At 33.7% G+C, this 14,409-nt stretch overlaps 2 protein-coding genes across 2 annotated transcripts; one reads left to right on the top strand and one right to left on the bottom strand.

Moving 5' to 3' along the window:
* The first annotated feature begins 6,255 nt into the window (after positions 1-6,255).
* On the top strand, positions 6,256-9,819 carry LOC109187304 (probable small nuclear ribonucleoprotein F). The gene is made up of 5 exons (XM_019337483.1): positions 6,256-6,372; positions 8,645-8,732; positions 8,816-8,853; positions 9,102-9,166; positions 9,483-9,819. Exons 1-5 carry the CDS (start codon positions 6,367-6,369, stop codon positions 9,550-9,552), a joined length of 267 nt encoding a protein of 88 aa, XP_019193028.1. The 5' UTR covers positions 6,256-6,366; the 3' UTR covers positions 9,553-9,819.
* Positions 9,820-10,756: 937 nt separating this feature from the next.
* LOC109188276 (NAC domain-containing protein 53-like) lies at positions 10,757-14,409 on the bottom strand. The gene is made up of 6 exons (XM_019338884.1): positions 14,088-14,409; positions 13,022-13,299; positions 12,537-12,725; positions 11,752-12,243; positions 11,550-11,664; positions 10,757-11,439 (listed from the first exon to the last, which is right to left on the bottom strand). Exons 1-6 carry the CDS (start codon positions 14,254-14,256, stop codon positions 11,075-11,077), a joined length of 1,608 nt encoding a protein of 535 aa, XP_019194429.1. The 5' UTR covers positions 14,257-14,409; the 3' UTR covers positions 10,757-11,074.

Below are 14,409 nucleotides of genomic sequence, written 5' to 3'. Positions count from 1 at the left end.
ATTGAGGCAAGAAATTGTTACATACTATTATATTGGTTATTACCTTTCTAGTAGCTTCTAAGTAGTAGGTGGAAATGTGAACGTGTTAGTAAGTAATCAAATCGGGAGGATAGTGGAATGGGTGGCGGTGGTGGTGATATGATGATGATGATGGTGGTTTGTTTTATCTTCTTCTTTCATGCAAAACCATATGCTCTCACAATAAAGTTTGCTCTCCACTTTTGACTTCATCATTGACAAGCTAAGGTCCGAGTTGAATAAAAAATGTGATCAGCCCCGCGTTCTAGATGAGCTGATTGAACCGCTTAAAGTCTTGATCCAATGATAGTATAAAAATTTAAAGGTTATTGAGAAACATTGATTGATTAAAAGAGATAAATATTTTTTGTAGGCGAAATATATAGTAACATAGAATTAATGAGACGACTCAGAATTTACTTATTAAATAAGAACTTTGAAAACTTAAAATTACTTTAGCATAAACTATTATATCTATAGAGTATCATAAAAAAAAAAAAAAGAAAAAAAAAAGGGACCAATTCAATAACCCATAGTGGCATAGTCCCACTTTTTGAATACTATTGAGCTACGTGTTAGATAGTTAGCTACTCAACTTTCATACGGCATATACATATGTAGTGGCATTCATGTGTGGCTACTTATGCGTTTCAATCATTCCGTTTAATTTATGCGTGCAGAGAGCTAAGAAATATTAGTAATAAGCACTTGAATGGTATTATTTTACTCATATAAATCACATGAATAATGTAAAGGGTTGGATGAGATTATTTTTTCTATACTAGTTCATATTATTTTGGTAGCATGTAAAGAAAGCATTATATTGTAAATCAATCAAGTTATTAATTATTTAGTTATTTTGTATGAGTACAATTACCATGAGGCCAAAATAATGTCTCTGTTATTATTATTTTGAGCGTCTCTTGTCATCATCCCTGACCTTTTAATCTTGCACATTAATAACAATTCAATTTATATTAGGTCTTAATTATGATTATGATATATTGTCATTTAATCTACACAATAATTTATCAGATCCTTTTAATTTATAAATAAAGAAACAAAAAGCACTAAGCTCACCAACTCAATATTCCCTGCCCTGTCTGCACCTCCGAGCCTTAGATTTGTCGTGTTTGTGAGTAGTGGATTGTCAGTACATCATAAATGCATAAATGCATCATCACGTGTTCATAAATATATTAGTTGGGTGTCTGAGTGTGATGCATTTGTACATTTTATTCTGGTACATTATATTTCTGAAGTCTGAACATGTGGGAGTGCAATCATACATATCTGGTGGTACAGATCCATGCGTCTGCACAAAAAGCTCTGTACGCATTTGATTCAGTATATATATATATATATATATATATATATATACTAGTTTTTTTATGCGCATTGCGCAATTGAGATAATGCCCAATGTTTTTTTTTTTTTTTTAAATAAGTACTATAAAATATATCAACGCAAGATTATATTGAAATTGTTCATGCATAGATAATTGAATGTTGAATTTGCGTATCTAAATAGGCAATTCTAAGTTTATAAATGCAAGATAATATAGTCAAGATTGATTATAATTGTCAATAAAATAATTGTGTGGGTACGGTTGAAACCAAATACGGGAAATAAGGGAGAACAAATAAAAATTAGGGCATAAAATATTAAATATATCCTAATATTGAAGAGCTAACTGCTAATTGCCAAACATTGCGAGATAGTTTCCCAATTCAATTTGTTGTGTGATTTGAATACTCTTTTTGTCAATAAATCCCCCAAATAGTTAATATGATTGGCTTAATTATACTTTTTATTTTTATTTTTATAATAATAATAATAATAATAATAATAATAATTATTATTATTATTATTATTATTATTATTATTATTATTATTATTATTATTATTATTATTATGAAGTATATGTATACCTTTAGGTCATTTTACATGTTAATCTAAACGGCTAATTTTTTCAAATATCTTTTTACCAACCGTTGATATAATTCGCTGGTCAAATCCGCTAACTGCTGATTATCAAACAAGGACATTGCGATGTAGTTCTCACTTTAATTTGTTGTGTGATTTGAATACTCTCTTTGTCAACAAATCCCTCGAAGTAGTTAATATGACTGTCTTTATTAATTATGTTTTTTTAATTTTTACTTTTTTTTTTCATGGTATTAATAAAATACTTGATAAATAAATATATAGCATTATTTTGTATTATAATTTTGATATTTAATTAAAAAATAGTGCACAAAAACGATAATAGACAATGTAGTGAATATAATTAATTGATTAATTTGAATGTAAAGAATTTTTACATAGGAGAAAAATAAAGACAATATAACTAATGAAATTATTTCTCTTATTTAATTTATTTATTGATAATGAATATTTTTTTTTTAATAAAGACATTGTACACACATAATTCTAAATTAAAGAAATGCATATGTATTATTTTTTGGTGTAGCTATTAAATTATTAATTAATTAATTAATTTAATAAGAGTAAAATAGAATACTAATTATGCCAACTTTAATTTGATTGGGATGTGGTTCGAACCTGAGACCTTTCTTATTAAAATCAATGAGTAAGTTAACGGTGAACTAACAGAAACTAACAGAAAAGATAATATTTAACGGAAAAGTTAACGGATAATCATATTCATTAATGATAAATTAAGAAATCTCAAGGAAAAATTAAAATCTGATCAATCTGAGCCATTCATTTGATTAAAAAATTTGACCGCCATTTTTTCTACCCATTATAGGCTTAACTCTCGTGGGCTCTTATTAATATAGTAGATAGTATATATATATATATATATATATATATATATATATATATATATATATATATATATATATATATATATATATATAGACGTTGATGATCCATGGGAGGACAAATGTCATCTTCATATCACTTTCTTAACTTCTTTGATTGCTTTAATCTGGTGGCCAAATGTAGTGCAACACAGCTTTGCTAGCTTGCATGCACTCACTCACATATCCATCTTAATCATATCATTGTATCATATGCATGCCACGCCTACCGACCTATCTTAATTGGCAGCATCAATACATGCAACAACTCCAATACTCCATCATCATTTTATTCTCTAATTAGTTATTTATGGTGTCCGATAATCATATTAAATTTCAAGTAATTCAAAATAGTCTAATTATTGTTGAATGTTAATTATTTAAAGTCTAATTATTCTAATATTAATAATTTTGTTGGGATTATGAAAAATGGTTCATACCACAAACAATTCTGATTAGGCACAACACAAAAGAAGTCTAGTCGAAAAGAGGTCCTAACCCAATGCAAAAATCCTATATGAGGGGTAGAGAGTAGAGACAAAGGTGCAGGGGCAAGGACGTGTGGCTCAATCAAAGCCGGGCAACAAGCCAACAAGGCATGAGAGGAAAGAACGATCCACAAAGAAGTGACTTATATATTGGGTTACGTTGTTACGTGAGTTATTTAGATCTAAATAAACTATTTCTTGTATTAATTGGCCTAAGCTTTCTATCCAAATTAATATCAGCTATATGTACAATTATTTCAATCAATACTTTATTGAATAATAATCTCAATGACAACAAAACACCCCATCATAATCAAATTTTATGGTAGTTGATTATGTTAAAAGAGACTCATTCAAACTTCTATAGGTAATCGTTGAATACAATTTTATAATATATAGTTACAATCATATACATTATAGAATATAAGAGGTGCCTCATGTACAATAAGTTTATCTCAATGTTTCATCACTACTTAAGTTTTTTTAACGCACGGAATGTTTTATGCGCCATAACTTCATGGAAATTAATTAATAATAATCAATTAGAGAGATTATTATATTCAAATGATCTGTCCATAAGGATTAGCCTGCTGATTAACACTAATCCAAGTTCCAATGAAAGCGTGTAAAGGTGCAAGTTCAAGTTTGTGGAGTTTAGCAATTAGCACTAAGTAGTTGACGCCCGAGTCTTCCATTATTTTGTGGAGCAATGTTAATGGTGGTTGAAATTCAGGCGCGCACGGAATGATTACTAGGGACTAATTACCTTTTTATATTTTTTTAACGAAAAAAATTCATAATTACTATGTAAAAAACTAAAAATATATACAGAGTATATATCGTTTTTATGTAGACAAATTATTTTTTTTTTTTTCTCAATATACCATATTGCACTTGTCGTTAGAACTTTATCCATCCAGATAATGCATTTTTTTTTATCTACATGTCAATTAACATCATTTTGATCATCTATATTTGATATTAATTATTTTGATTACTTTTACAAACATTTCAAAAAAGACCCTAGAGAATGTCACACTATGAATAGGCTCTTTATTTTACTCTATCTCATCATAGCATTTCTGGGGATAATAATTCTCATTGTCTAATCCATATGAAGAATGTAAAAACTTGTGTGAGACTATCTCACGTGTCTCAATCCGCGAGATGGGTCAGATATTTAATTAATGATGAGGTCAAAGATCCGACCCGTCCAACGGATTGAAACCCTCACGGTCTCACACAAGTGTTACCATTTGAGGTAGAATATAATATGTCCCAACTCATTACCCTCGACAATAATGTTGTACTTAACTATGTACATTCATTCCCATATAAACTTCATTCACTTTTTTGCAAGATACCATATTGGTCATAATGACTTTCAATATGTCCCATTATACTATGTAATGTGCCTTGTTCATATTGAGCTTGAGGACAACATATCCCACTTTTCGTTGTGTTTTTCTCTTGAGGTAGTGGTGGATTTCAAAAGTGATCATAACATTGTATGTGATCACACAATCATACACAAAAGCATATTGAGTAGCAAATATGATATGCCCCAATAAGGATTTTAGACTGTTTGTAATGACCTCTACTACTACGTTGTAACCAATGTCGCAATGAACAATATGATAGCCTAATATCATTCAATGATTCCAACTTAGGGTGTGTTTGGTTGGCAGGTTTAGCACTCAGGTACTGGTATGAAAGTGATTGCTATTGTTTGGTTGACTGATTTTTAAAACACTACTATGCGTTTGAAATGTTAGCTCCATTAATGAAAAAATCCATTCTCTTAGTTTTTCTTCAGGCTAAGAACCAAGTGAGCCATATTTACACAACGTCACCACCAAACAATTTACTAGATTGAAGAAATTGATCACATCAATTGACAATATCCAATCTCAGGGTATGTGAATGATTATAGGGTAAAAATGAATAATGGGATGAAGTTATGAAACCTTAGAAAACCAAGGAATGAATTTTTCCATGGGGTAAGATGCACATACAAAAATGTACCATCCCCACCCTATCCCAAAAGGAAAAATGACACTTTTCCCTCCTGAATTATAGCCTTCTAACATTTTTTATTCGTGTGCTATTCATGCATCCACATTTGCCCCCTCAATTATTTTAAAAGTGACGATTTTTCTCAATTTGATGTTAAATTGGCATTTTTTACCCTTAAAATAATTATTTCATTTATTTTACTTTTATGTAGGGATAACTACGATTCAATTTGAATCAAACTGGACACTATAGCATTCCAACTGAAATAGTAGGGATGGTTCTTGTTACGATTTAGAACTGGGAAAAAAACAATAAAATAATTGTTGAATTTAGACTATTTTTAAATAGAAAATAAAATTTATAAAATAAATAAATAATTTTTTTTAACTGGAATCAGAATAAATGCGAAAGGAATCGAATATATTTATTTACAAACGATATTTACAAATCTGTAGGGATCCAATTCGCATTTATTCAGATTCCAGTTTCAATTTGAACTGCCGGTTCAAAATTTATTTATTTATTTATTTTTTAAATTTTATTTTATATTATAAAAATAGTTTAAATTCAACAATTTTTTTAACGTTTTTGAATCGTAACAAGAACTATCCATACTATTTCAATTCGGTTGTTATAGTGTCCAATTTGGTTCAAATCAAACCGTACTCATCCATACATATAAGTAATAATTTGTTGGAGAAGAAAAATAAATGAAATAATTTTTTTAAAAGTAAGAATGTCCATTTATCACCAAAGGGGGAAAAAAATCACAACTTTTAAAATAATTAAGGGCAAATGTGGATGCATAAATAACACGAAGAAAAAAATGCTATATGTCTATAATTTCGGGGGGGAAATGCTATTAAAGTCAAAGGACCCGAAAGACGTTTAGCGGATCCGGGTTGAATCAAAACATCTTTCTGATTTAAGTCCTCGCGCTTCCTCCCCTCTCAAATAAACCCTAAACCCTTTGCTGATTTGAAACTCGTCTCGTAGGCTCTTTGTGAAAAGCTCCAATGGCGGTAAGTTTTCAGTTACTGTACTCTAATTCGTTTATTGTTCATTTTACGGCAAGTTTTTCTTGTTTTGTCTTGTTTGGTTTTGTTTTGTTTTTTCATGGAACAAAATGCTGGTTAGCTATTCGTTCCAGTTGTGAGTCCCGTTTTTCGGCATCGAAAATTTATCACTTGAATTGTAGTTTTTTCATTTGCATTTTAAAAAATGTTGTTATTTACAATTTGAGTTGTAAAATTTGGGTGTAGTAGCTTCGTAAATCTTTATGGGAGGTTCCGCTATATTTGAGGCTTAGGTTACTCTGCTAATATCTTTGTGCAGCTCTTTGCTAAGTCTCGGAATCAATCAGAAGTATTTGAACTGACCTTAATTTCCTTCTTTGAGTGAAAAACCCGTGGAGTTTAGGGTTGAGGGTGTACTTGAAATGAAATTTATCATTTCACGGAAAGTTCTTATGTTTTGGTAGATGGGGCTATTTTCTTTAGGAATAGTCACTGCACATTTTAAGGCAAGTTGTTCTTGTTCTTGTTTTGTTTTTGTTTTTGTTTTTTTTTTTTTTTCATGGAACAAAATGCTGGTTAGCTCTTCGTTCCAGTTGTGAGTCCCATTTTTCGGCATAAAAAATTTATCACTTGAAATCTTGAATTGTAGTTGTTCATTTGCATTTTAATGCCTTCAAATACTTTTTTTTTTTTTTTTAATAAAATTTCTTTGATGTTTTTATTTACAATTTGAGTGTAGTGGCTTCGTAAATCTTTATGTAAGGTTCCACTATATTTGAGGCTAGGTTACTCTGCTAATATCTTTGTGCAGCTCTTTGCTAAGTCTCGGAATCAATCATAAGTATTTGAACTGACCTTAATTTCCTTCATTCCCCGTGGAGTTTAGGGTTAAGGGTGTAGTTGAAATGAAATTTATCATTTCACGGAAAGTTCGTATTTTTTGGTAGATGGGGCTATATTCTTTAGGAATAGTCACTTCACATTTATAAAAGGAAATGATATGAGTATGCTGTTTGCATTTATAAAATGTTGCTTTATGCTTTTTTGGCCATCTCTCGAGGTTGCCATTTGACACAGGGAAGGATTTTGATTTGTGGTGTTCTCATGAACATGAGATGATTAGTTGTGATGATCCTCTTTGTGTCATATTCTTAGAATCTCTTATGGAAAGAACTTGAGCATGTCAGAGCTACAGCTCTTGGGTATAGCAGAAAACATGTGTTTGTATATAAGGGTAATTAGAGAAGATTGTGGAGTAAAGGTTCAAAGAGTTGAGAATGCGTCTTACACTCTTACCTGAGCTAAGCCATCTTATAGGGTAAAAGAAATCTTTGTCCACTTGAAACACTATTTTTTCAATGCTAGAAGTGCTTAGGTGATACTATATATGTCATATGTTGCAAAAAACAAAGAGGAACTTTTGCATATAACAAGGACATTTTCTATTCAACCCTAGATGTTCTTGGGTTCTACTACAGGAAGAAATTTTTGCCTTCTCTAAGTACCTTTTTTTTCAATTTAGGGTGTGTTTGGAAACAAGGAAAATGATTTTTGGAAAATGAGTTATTTTTTACATAATATTTTCATTTCTAGCATTCTAGAAAACTGTCATGGTGTGTTTGGTTCATTTTCCGGAAAATGAGCAGAAAAGAAAAGGGTCAAATACCCTAAATTTTATCCGGTCAACTCCGAAGACAAAATCGGCGACCGTTGCCGGAAGGCGACGGTCGCCTTCCCATCTCAGAGAAGGCGATCTGCGACGGTTCCACCGTTGCCGGTCGCCGATTTCGTCTTCGGAGTTACCGGATTGTCGTTGAGGAAGAATGTCCGGAAGAAGGGAAGAGAAGAGGCCTGGAAAATGACTTCCCCTCAAAAATAGGGGAAGTTGTTTTCCAGAAAAACAAGGTGACTTTCCCCTTTGACCAGAATTGATTTTCCATGACTTTAATTTTCCAAGCCTTGCCAAACACTGGAAACCCGAAAATGATTTCTGGAAATCATTTTCGGTTTCCAAACACACCCTTAGATGTTTTTGGGCTGTTGGGTAACATTATTTTAAGTTCTGATTATTTTTGTTATATTTGTCTATTACCTCCTAATTTCTATTGTGCCATTGCTACACATTTGTGTACCATCAGATGAAAGTATATGTATCTGGCTATAAATAAAATAAGCTTGAGTTCTCTTACTCTGTCTAATAAGTTCTCAATATTCCCAAATTGAAATCAGACTGAAGTGAAGACTGATGCTGAAATTTTTTATTACATTCTTGTTCCAGACTGTACCAGTTAATCCCAAGCCATTCTTGAACAATTTGACTGGAAAGCCTGTCATGGTAAAACTCAAGTGGGGGATGGAGTACAAAGGTACTATTCTTCTCATTCTTAAATCTTAATTTAGGTTTGTGGATACATTTTTAAACCCTTTTCCTTTGTCTTTTTTGTTTCAGGGTTTCTTGTCTCTGTTGATTCATACATGAACTTGCAGGTAATACTGTGTATCCAAATTCAGTTGATTTTTTCATTTTTAAAAATTAAGTGTTTATCCATGTATACTAATGTGTGTTCAGAAATACTGTTATTTAGCGTATTGAAGCATTTAGCAGTTTCACCTTGCTCTCATATTGAGTAACAGGAATAAAACTCTGAAGATATGGCAATTCTTATATTTCTTAAGTTCTTAGTAACTCATGATTTGCCAGTTTTCATCTTTTGGATCTGTTATCCTTTTTTCAGCTAGCTAATGCAGAAGAATATATTGATGGACAATCCACTGGCACCCTTGGAGAGATCCTGATCAGGTATATTTCCATGATTGATACATTTTCTCCCTTCAATCCTTGGATTGTGTAATTTCATAATTCATATCGCTGCTCTTGTGCATGATCACCATGCCTTTAGTTCGATATCCAGCAAATAGAACACACAGTTCTCTTTCAGATGGATTAATTTCAACTTTGTATATCAATGTGACATAGGATAGTACATGAAAGTTCGATCATCCCTTTTAAACCAGAGCAGTGAAAGTTACTATCGGTTTGAGTAGTGGACGTGCACTAGGAAAATTTTACTTCCATTTGTTTCTTTGTTAATGTCAATCACATTCTCCTCCTACAGATGTAATAATGTCCTTTATCTTCGCGGAGTACCTGAGGATGAAGAAGTGGAAGATGCAGATGGTGAGTAGGAATGCATTGTGTTGTAGTTAGTGACCTGCAGAGGCTATTGTTCCTGTTAAGCCAAGTTTCAGTATCTTTAACCTTGTGGTTTATAATTTCTCGGGAAATGCTTTTTCATACTTATGTAGTTGCACATTTGAACAGAACTTGGCAAGATATCTCCTTAACATTTGGACTTGTAATGGATTATTTGAGATGATAGAATTTGTTTTTCAGAGACGAAGTCATACTAGTTGTCTTGTAATAATGTAATTCATTTATCTATCTTCAATCTATACATGAATTTCAATGCCTTCCCTATGTGACATTGTGACCCATCAATCACCTGACATGTTTTAAAAATGCACCAAATCCAAAAACTTTTACCAATTTTCTTTAATTCAAACGTTGCTGTTTCATGCATATAACGTTGGAGAAGTAGTCAATAAATAACCATTCTGCCCACAACCTCCCACATAGGGCTGTTAACGAACCGAACATAAACAAATGAAGGTTGTTCGTGTTCGTTTGTTAAGAATTTTGGAGTGTTCGTGTTCGTTTGTTAAGCGTTCATTAGTGTTTGTTAACGTTCGTGAACGTGTTCATTTACGTTAACGAACACGTTCGCGAACGTGTTCGTTAACGTTAATAAACATGTTCACAAACATGTTTGTTAACAAACACGTTCACGAACATGTTGGTTTCCGTTCATGAACACGTTCGTGAACCTTTAATAACTAAACACGTGCATTTTTATGATCATAATTCGTTCGTGAATAAGAAATAATCTGCGTTCATATTCGCGAACATTATTAAACAAACACTAAACGAGCTTGTTCACGAATACAAACGAGCTTGTTCACGATCTCTTAGCAAACAAGCATGCAAATATTCAAACTCTATTCGTTTATTAACCGAGCTCTAATTTTTGTTTGTTAATGGTTCGTTTTCCTTAACAAACAAACATAAACGAACGCTTGCAGAACACGAACACGAGTAGTTAGTTGAAAGCTCTGTTCGTAACACCCCTACTCCCACACCATCATTATCATAATTTACGTGAAATTCGATAGAACAAAGAATATGCTTTGTATAATCCAATGTTAATAACCCAAAATTAAAATATTGTTTTCTTGGTCAATCAATAATACTATCTTACAAGACTCCCTCATATTCTACGATGCTAACTATGACAAACTGAAAAAAACTTGTGTCTACTAACGAAAGATCATGTAATATAACTAAATCGACGTGTGATATAACGCTATCAATCAGATAAAAAGTTACAAAGTTAAGGGATTAAATATAGAACCAGCGAGTTCTATGATATATATTTGACTAACTTAGACTGTTAAAGCTTTTCCAATTCACAAAACCCTGAGAACGCAAAGTCACCAGTCTGATGTGTACTGTTTTTTCAGACAATTTGTTATACTAATAGTAACAAATGTACTCAAAATCCCCTACCAGTACCAGCACCTAAATAGATACCACAAGTCCTGGGGAATGTTGCAGCAAAAGTTCCACTTCCCTGATGATGGATGCATAAGATTACCTTGCATAGATGAAGGTTCCAACCTTGACGGAAATGGAGAGGATTAGAACCCAGAAGAGAAGAAAGTAGAACCAACCCCCAGATAGCATCTTCCCGTGGCTCACTGGTTCCAAGCTGCCTGGACTTTGTGCACCTTGTGAGAAGTCGAAAGAAAGGATGATGTTGTAATTGCCATGCTTGCTGCCGAGAGTCAGGTCGCTGATTTGAATCAGACCAGCAGTAACGTGCACTGAGCTTGATGCTTGGGTTGCTGCATTGAGGCGCAGAGCTGCATCTTTTGGGATCTCTGATGCAAATGCTGGAGGAGCGGGTATGTTGCCCAACATTTGGCTGGCCTGCTTGATAAATGGATGTTGGAAGTCTGTGAATCAAGAAAAGGAAAAAATGAGAAATAATCTCAACAATGAAATGGAGAAGTTTGATTTCTCAGCAAAACAAAAGCTTTCCACTGCCAAGGCATTCTTATCCTACCTGACCCCAATTTGGTGGGCTCTGGCTTTGACGATGATGCAATATCATTCTTATGTTCAGTATCAACGGCCTTTTCGTTGGGCAAAACAGCCTGTTCAGTTGTGTCGCATGCATCCTGTCAAACAGCAAGAGTTAAACTGCAGTGACTAGGATTGCACTGCTAAAAGAAGCAACATATAGTTGAATGTGCAATTTAATTTACCTTATCAGCAGAAGGTGATTGTTCTCCAAGAAACTCATCATTTCCAATAAATATATCAGAATCAAACAGCATGTCTTGGAAATCATCCTTGGCATCATAGAAATTAAGGAAGTCAAACATGTCGAAGCCTGAGGTATTTCCTTCGACAGGATTTGAAAGATCATTAGTTTCAAGAAATGTTCCATCATTGAACTGAAATCTGTCGGTAGTGTCCATGAGTGGTTCATTGAGTAAGCAATTCAAACTTTCAGAGGTCATGCTATTGCTAGACTCGCCCATGTACTCTCGTTTGACAGGCTTGGGATCAAAATCATGAATTGGTTGATCAAAGGGCTTCAGCTCATCAGGATGTTGCTGTCCGCAAGGATACTCAACATTATCCACCAAAATATTCTCAAAATCTTCAACATGGGCAGCTGCATCCTCGATGTACCCAGTACTATTGTTCACAGGAACCAGAGCACCATCTGAGGGAATGTCAGCCCCAAGAATCTGGTCAAAGTGTCAAACATAGTAAAATATAAGCACACCACCAACAAATAGGGTTCTCTTGTATTCATCTTATCAAATAGGAAATACAACAATTAAGTTTCAGATTACACTACTAAAATTTTATCTCATCTCCCACTCCCACCACACCTTTAATAGTAAACATGGTGTGCTCATTTGTAATAATACTGCCATTTATTTACCACTATACATGTTTTAAAGAGAGAATTTGAACATATTAAAAAACAAAATATAGAAGGGAAATATATAATGCAGCTATAGAAGAGAAATCAAACCTCCTCAAGGTCATCTCCATCCAGAAAGATATCATCTGCAAGTTCTGCTTCATCAGGCAAATCTGCCTTAGGGACCATTGCTAACACATCATCCTCCCACTCTTCCTCAACGAAAGGTGCTCCATACTGTTCCCCATTCTTTGGCCCTGACCCACTTTTTTGAAATACTCTGCACAACACAAATGCATCCTTCTCCGCAAAAAAATAAAAAATAAAAAAAATAAATGAGACAAAGAAGGAAAGTTAAAAACAAAACACACACACCCAGATAAAGAATTAAGACAGCTAGTAAGCTGAGCAGAGATATGAAGGGTTTTTCCTCTATTGTTTTTGCTCTGGAAAACTTTTAAGTTGTCCAAAGATATAAAGGTTTCTTTTTCACCTCTTGTTGGGAAGGAAGGATCAGAGGATGATTTCACCCAGTTATAAGTAAAACAAATAGAACAATGAAAATGTGTTATTGTACATGAATTTACTATGCAAACCTGAACAATTCCTGCTTTACTTAAATCCTCATCTACAAGCCTGTACTCATGCATCACCCAATTAGTTCTCTGACCTTTTGGAGCCCGACCACTATGATATACCAGAGTCTTCTTCATCCCCACAACCTTAGACCGATGATTGACAGCCCTGTCCTTCCCAGTAGTCTTCCAGTACCCTTTTTCAGTTGCCCGGTTAGTCCTTGAACCATTGCCATACTTCTTATCAAGCATACTGAAGAAGTACCACTCGAGATCTCTGGTCTTCAGCCTTGACAAACCTGATGGCATGACACAATTACACCAATCTTCCTCCAAAATTAGAATAATTTGAATATAAAATCTGAGTCATTGTATGCTAAAGATCAGTAAAGAAGTTAATAAATATTCTACTTAACATAAACAGGATGGGATAATACAACATTAGTTTCCATAGGTGGAGTCTTTATATACCTCTTTGTATACACATAACTACATAATATGATACAAAAAATGCTTCAACAACTTGAGTAGATAATGTTGATAATTTATTAAGGAATTGTAACCATAGCACATCCTACACTCTTCCAATATATGAGATTATAGTCCTAAACCTCCTGACTTTCATTAATTTGGGGAACAACTCCAGAATGGAGATTATGCTTTATAGTACAACCTTCGTCAACAAAATCCTCAGTATACATCTCATTAGTCCATACCGTGACCAATGAAAATCTCCTATATCAGAAAAACCCAAATTAAACATATTCATTTACAAAGAAAAAAAAACCATACTCTTAAGCAAAAGCAGTGATTCACCCTGGAAACTCAAGATTAGTGCGTCATTTAGATGGTATAACCCTCAATTTGAAAAGGGAAACACCCATAACTCTATATTAGCTCACTACACCTCGGGTCATAATTCTTTTCAACTAGTTATACCTAAATTCCTCGTAAAAGCTAAAACTATAGCTCAGATCCTGGTTCTCAAACGAAAGGCGCCGCCTTTTAGTAATACAGTTTACCGAGACTGATAATCACGTGCGTGTATACAGGGAAAGAGAAAAAAGAAGGTTCTAGAAGCGGGTACCTGGGAGATCCCAAGGCTCGACCTTGTAGATATCGATCTCGGAGATGGCATCAAAGCGGAGGGGCTTAGCGCAAACCCTACGCCGGAGATAGTAGAAGACGAGCTCCTCGTCGGTGGGGTGGAACCGGAACCCCGGCGCCAATAGCTGCGACGACCCTCTCGATTCCATGACACAATTCCAAAACTATGATTCACTCTAGGTTTTAACACCGTGTTATTGAAAAGAGACGAATTATAGACTTATAGAGAGAGAGATAGAGAGAGATTGTGAGCTTAGCGATTGCGAAGGAAAAGGGATTGTATTGGTTAGGTCAGTCCGTCC

This window comes from Ipomoea nil, unplaced genomic scaffold (assembly GCF_001879475.1).
Source record: "Ipomoea nil cultivar Tokyo-kokei standard unplaced genomic scaffold, Asagao_1.1 scaffold1421, whole genome shotgun sequence".
NCBI lineage: Eukaryota > Viridiplantae > Streptophyta > Magnoliopsida > Solanales > Convolvulaceae > Ipomoea > Ipomoea nil.
This window is presented reverse-complemented; position numbering and strand designations above follow the sequence as displayed.